General features: G+C 45.8%; 1 protein-coding gene across 2 annotated transcripts in view; it reads right to left on the bottom strand.

Annotated features, from left to right (window-relative positions):
• Positions 1-339: 339 nt before the first annotated feature.
• Positions 340-6,000, bottom strand: part of ARHGAP17 (Rho GTPase activating protein 17) — an 89,361-nt gene continuing 83,700 nt past the window's right edge. For both annotated transcript variants that reach the window (XM_082857514.1, XM_082857515.1), the window contains one exon: positions 340-1,213. In XM_082857514.1, coding sequence (XP_082713640.1) covers positions 1,083-1,213 — 131 coding nt within the window. In that variant the 3' untranslated portion in view covers positions 340-1,082. The remainder of the gene's footprint in view (positions 1,214-6,000) is intronic.

The following is a 6,000-nucleotide window of genomic DNA, read 5'->3' as shown; positions in this document are numbered from 1 at the left end:
CTGCCCTAGGCCTGTGGGGCTGAGTACTGCGAGCTGGCCTCCAAGGGTCTAAGTGTCTCTAGACAAGACAAGTGTCTCCGGACCAGAAAGGGTGTCAGGACTGGTGAGAGCAAAGGAAGAGCCCAGCCCATGGAACATTCGCTAAGAGACAGCCAGTCCGGGCAGTCTCTGGGTCACCTGGTGGCTGGTCTCACTGCTGTGACCTTGCCCGCCACTCTTTCAAACTTCTACATTCACAGCTAGACCCCAGACGTCCCATCCCCAATTCTACGTAGTTAAGTGACAACATGCGCACACACAAGCCACAGCTTTGCCTCTAAGAATGATGAAGTTTTCATATAAACCACAGGATATATTTAATTCAAATTAAACATGAAACTAGAATAATGTTCGCTCCTTATCAAGTAGCAATTACATTGTTTAAAAAAAAGAGAACAGTACATTTCCGTCTACGTTCTGGCAATCCAACGAGGCCAAGGCAATCCAGTTTGCTGAGGTGACGGATCCAGCAGTCACCACCAATGCTTGTGGTTCTGAGGCAGTTGGGTAGACACAGACCATACTTCATACAAAATGATTCTGCAGCACGTCCGAAGAAGAGGAACCTCCCTTGTGATATATAAGAACGAAAGCCCAAGTAGCAGGAAGCAGGTGACTTGCGTAATGGATGTACTTTATTAAATAGATAGTTAACGCGTTGCTTTTTATTCATTCCAAATTGCCGATGGCGCTGCCTGCGTTAATAGCGGTGACAAATGCTTCCTACACATGCCTCGGCAATGATACTCTTTCCACTGTAGGTATTTCTATTTTTTTCTTTCTTTAAAAAAAAATTTTTTTTTTTTTGGCATGATTCTTTCCCATGTAAAGAAAGCCAACTTCTTCAAGACACAGGTCATTCAGCTTTAAGTGTCAGCCTCGGCTCTCTCCTCAGGCTGTGAGAAGGCCATGTCCTGCATGATGAGGCCTTCTTTCTCCCTCCACTGAAAGCTTCTCGCTGTTTGGTCTGCAAAGATGAACGATTGCCTGCCCCTGCTCCACTCGCCAGGGTGGAAGGGGTCAAGGGCAGGGGGTGGCTTTCTTCACAGGGCGGTACTTTCTGTATCATTGTCCATATCCAACAGAATGCGGCCGGGCAGGTCTTTGCTGGCTGAGTCTGAATGCGTTTCAGGAAAGATGCTGCGAAGCGGTTCTGAAACCCTAGAATTGGCGTCTGGACAAAAACACGAGGAGACATGGTATCAATGCGTGGTAACACCCCAGAGGCCACCCGAGGAGAGGAGAAGCTGGAAAGTTTGAGAGTCAGCCCATGCACGCACACTCCCTTACTAGAGGCACCATCAGCCCTGAGAAGTTGAGTCAAACCTTTGATACCCCAGGGGCAGCCAGCCACGTGGCACAGCCCCACCTCCTGGCTCTGGTGGTCCTTTCTGTGAGCGCACGGCAGTCCTCAGAGATGCAACCCTGGAAGGGTTTGCTTGCTGATTGAGGAGAGGAAACCTTATTCCTACCAATGTCTCTAACACATTAACTGAAACCTCCTGACAGCATCTGGGCTGCAGGAATAGCTGAGCTTCACTGGGAAAAGTTCCCTCCTCCGAGGTTGGTGAGTGTCCTCCTGTTATTAATGCTATGCCCTCAACCTTGGCACTAGTGACACTTGGGGCCGGATCCCTCTGGGCTGTGGGGCTGTCTTGTGCACTGTGGGATGTTTGGCAGCATCCCTGCCCTCAACCCACTAGATGCCGATGGCACAAGCTCTCTTTCCCACAGTGTGACGACAAAAGATGTCTCCAGACACTGCCAAATGTCCCTGGGGTGGGAGGGGGGAACAATCACTGGAGTGTAGCACCAAATCTCCTACAAATATTAATTTTCTCATCTATTTCTAATATCGGGCTGGCCAAAAAGTTCGTTCGGGTTCTGTAACATGGAAAAACCCAAACGAACTTTTTGGCCAACCCAATACTTATATAACTCCAGTTCCTTTTTCACGTCTTATTATGTTGGCTGGAACTCCTTCGGCAAGACAGTAAATACACGGTCCTCAAGCCATCATCCCTCGCTCCCATGCTCACCAGACACCTTAACCAATCACAGCCCTCTTCCTAGTGAGACGGTGAGCCTCAGATTCCCTCATTCATAAACAAATACTTACTGAGCACCTCCCACATTCTACCGGTGAGGACACAACAGTGAACAAGCCAGACACAGATTTAATGAAGCCTACAGCCAAGTGGGGGAGACAGGCCCTTCTGTCTTGAAGAATTTGTTTCTCTGGTAGATGTGAGTTCTAGCAAATGATGAGCCTTGTTAGGGATTTTAGGGCTGGTGGAAGAGAGAAGGGAGACGTTCAGATTTGTGGTAGTTTCACTGTGCCAGGTTAGGGCTAGTCCTGTAGGGAGCACGGAGGGAGGGAGAGTGGGAGGTGGGTGTGCTGGGGTCTCCCTGTTATGCCTAAGAGCTGCTTTTCTGCACTTGCTGTGGTGTAGGTACGCCGTGTCTGCCCTTGCTGGGAGCTGCTTTCGGCAGTACTTCTGTTTCACCTTCTCCTCACCCACACAGACAGCGCTGGCAAATGCAGGTGCACCCTGGGAGGCTCACTGCTTTGAGACTGGTTCCTGATCCGACACGTGCCCACAGCTCTGAGCTGCGAGATCCACTTACTTCCTGGGGCGCCCCTTTACTCTCAGTGACTCCTGGGTCGGAAGGCCCATCTGTCGAGGTTTCCTACACACCACAGCCCAGAGAAACGTCTAGATTTATGAAGGCGCCAAGGTGTCGAAGAGTTCGGGTGCTGGATGTCATTTCAGACAATGCAGGTCTTACATTTGTAAAACCAACAAGCAGGGGAGCCTCTGGGAGGCTCAACCCTCCAACACAGCCGGCACTGGAAGGAGGAGCAGAGCCACACTGGCTGGGCTCTGGAGCCCGGTTCTTAATCTGCAGAGGGCGTCTCCCCCGCCACCCCACCCCCAGGAGGACGTATGCCCTTGGGTGAGCGGCCTGGGAGGGAAGACAGTGCCTAAGCAGATGACGGCTTGAGTCTTAAACACTCTGCTTCATCTTAGTACAAAGGAGATAAAGGTTATTTTAGAAAGTGCCTGCAGGAGCACTTCCATATTTTTTTAAACACCTCTAAACCCTGCTGGCTATAGATTTACACAAGGCCTCATTTTTCATTATATGCATTCCAAGAAGGGCTGGTCTTTGAGCATATTGCTTGGAGCTAAGTTCATATGAAAGATATTAGATTAAAAGAGGAAAAAAAAACCAAAAATAAAAACAAGAAAGCAGAGGCCCAGGTCACAGCCTCCGCTCACAGGCAGAATGCCATGTGGTTCACCACTGCTCTGCGGCTCTGACGAATGCAGCCTGGTTCCCTCCTTTTTTGAGTATCTTTATCCAGGAGTGGACCCTGTGAGGGTGGGAACTGGCATTCTACAATTTAGAGTATGGTCCAGCAATTTTGAATATGTGCTTTTAGGTTGTAAACCTCCCCTCCGGAAAGGCCAAGGTTATTCTGATAGCCACTTGGACAGGTAAGAGGTCCAAATGCCTCGCTGAAATCAAACATTTCAGGCACGGCTGCAGGGTGAATCAGCCCCCGCCCGATCATTAAATCCTTCTCTAAACTACAGTCTGAGGGAATGACTTCCTTGCAGTCCTCATCAGGTTTCTAGGGCTGTGAGAGGCTGACTCATCTCTGGGAGACTGAGTCAACTTTTTATTATTTCAGTCAAAGGAGAGATTCTGTTCCAGGCTCACTGGATGTTTATATTGACATGATTCTGACATCTACTTATTAAAAGTAAAGTGCAAGTAGAAGCAGAAGCCACTTAAATGTCCAACTACGAGCAATAATACATCTGCTTAATGAAATATTATGCAGTCACTGAAAAACTACATTGTAACGTGGGAAAGAACATGTGATGTAAAGTAAAATAAAACCGCAAAATCAAAATCTGTATATGCCAAATAATTATGATTGTGCATCCCCTTGCCTTTTAGAAAAAAAAAACTAGAAGGAAAAAATAAAATATGAATGGTGGACTTTTTCAGTTATGGAAGGGTGATTTCTTATTGTTTCTAATTCCCCAATTTGTTTTAGTATCATACTTATTTTTAAAAATGCATTACTGGGCTTCCCTGGTGGCGCAGTGGTTGAGAGTCCACCTGCCGATGCAGGGGACACGGGTTCGTGCCCCGGTCCGGGAAGATCCCACATGCCGCGGAGCGGCTGGGCCTGTGAGCCATGGCCACTGAGCCTGCGCGTCCGGAGCCTGTGCTCCGCAACGGGAGAGGCCACAACAGTGAGAGGCCCGTGCACCAAAAAAAAAAAAAAAAAGCATTACTTCCATGATATAAAAGGAGTTTAATTTTAAAAAGCAAAGGCTATGAGAACCAACAAAGTCCCAAGTGTCTGATGACCACTATTGTGACTCGTTCTACCACCATACAGTGGACAAATGACTCACTAAATTAATCTCAGCCTCACTAAATCAAGAACATTTTCTACTCCAGAGCACTGTCTTTTAACCCACCACCAAGGGGCACATCAGGATCAAAATATGGATGCCTGGCTCCAGACCTCCTGCGTCTGTGTCCCGGCATGAGTTTTTAAAATGGTGACATACGAATCTAATACCTAACTCTGTATTATCTTTTTTTTCCTCCATAAAAATGATAATAAATAGCTACCATTTATTTAGACCCCCTGCATATTAAGAACCGCACGATGCTTTTCTTATTTTATCTACTGTAATCCCTTTGAAGGTTATTCTCACAAATGTCACCATTTTACAGATCAGCCAGGTTGTGCCGTGCCATTGTTACACACAGTGAGCTGACATTTTAATTCAGGCTTGTCTGATTCTAGTGTGTGCTCTTTCCACTACCCCTCAAGCCTGCCCAGTACAGAAAAGACTAGAAGTTAAAGAGGTAACAAGGCCAGCCTGGCGATGACGTGTTGCATGTCTGTGAACACACTTAGTATGCAGAGTACTTGGCAGCAAGCATGAACAAAGCCAGCCTCCTTTAGCACATGCACTATTAGTAGGGGTGCAAGCAGGCAGGGTTAGAGTGACCGGTTAATAGCAGGCATTAGTGCGCAAATATGATCATCAAGTAGCAAAATGCTTTGGCCAATCAGGTGCCTTTTCCTTACCATTAAATATTCCAATTTCAGTTCCTACTGAATATGGCAGGTCATACATCTAAATTATTTAATAAAATGTTACATTAGAACACTCTTGGCTAAAATCTATTACTTTAAAAACAGCAAGATGCAAACTCTTTTCCCTGCAAAGCTAAACTCCTACTGCTTTCTTTTTCTTTCTTTCTTCCTTTCTTTTTCCTACTGCTTTCTAGAGTAACAAATTAGGAAGAGATTCAGAATGACAGCAGAATCCCTCCTTTCTCTGGTGCTGGTGCTGAGCTGCCACAAACTGGCTGTCCGACCTGTTTAGCAGCAGTAATCGCCCCCAAGAGTCTCTCTTAATCCCCAGGCCTTAATTCAATGTTTAAGATTAAATGCTCTGAATGAATAACCTGTTCTCAGGAATTTGTCTGTCTAGAGCTTTCCAAGTGAAAACATGATGTCACAATAAAGGACTACCTGTCTAGGGAAGTTACATTTTTTTCTTCTTGAAATACCCAATGGCTATATCCAAGATTGCCTAAGAGCAGCATGAACAACACGAGCATATTCATAAATTCTAAACGCTGGCCTTTTGTGTACTCCTAATGGCAATCCGGGGGATTTTAAGAAATTAAAAATTAATTCTGTAATACAAAGATAATGGTGGTGACCTGTAATTTCTTGAGTTAGGAGAATTCGAAGTGCAGATTGGTTTTAAAATATTTAGCTAATATCCTAAGGAAAAGTATTTATAATATCAAATTTCACTTATCTGACAATTGTCAAAGTACAGAGCACTGCAGTGTTATACCAGATCAATAAAATAAGCTTCTGAAATAAATACACCCCAGGTAAACATG

This window comes from Leucopleurus acutus, assembly GCF_964270905.1.
Source record: "Leucopleurus acutus genome assembly, chromosome: 16".
Taxonomy (NCBI): domain Eukaryota; kingdom Metazoa; phylum Chordata; class Mammalia; order Artiodactyla; family Delphinidae; genus Leucopleurus; species Leucopleurus acutus.
The sequence above is the reverse complement of the archived record's forward strand: the minus strand, read 5'-3'. Positions and strand labels throughout refer to the sequence as shown.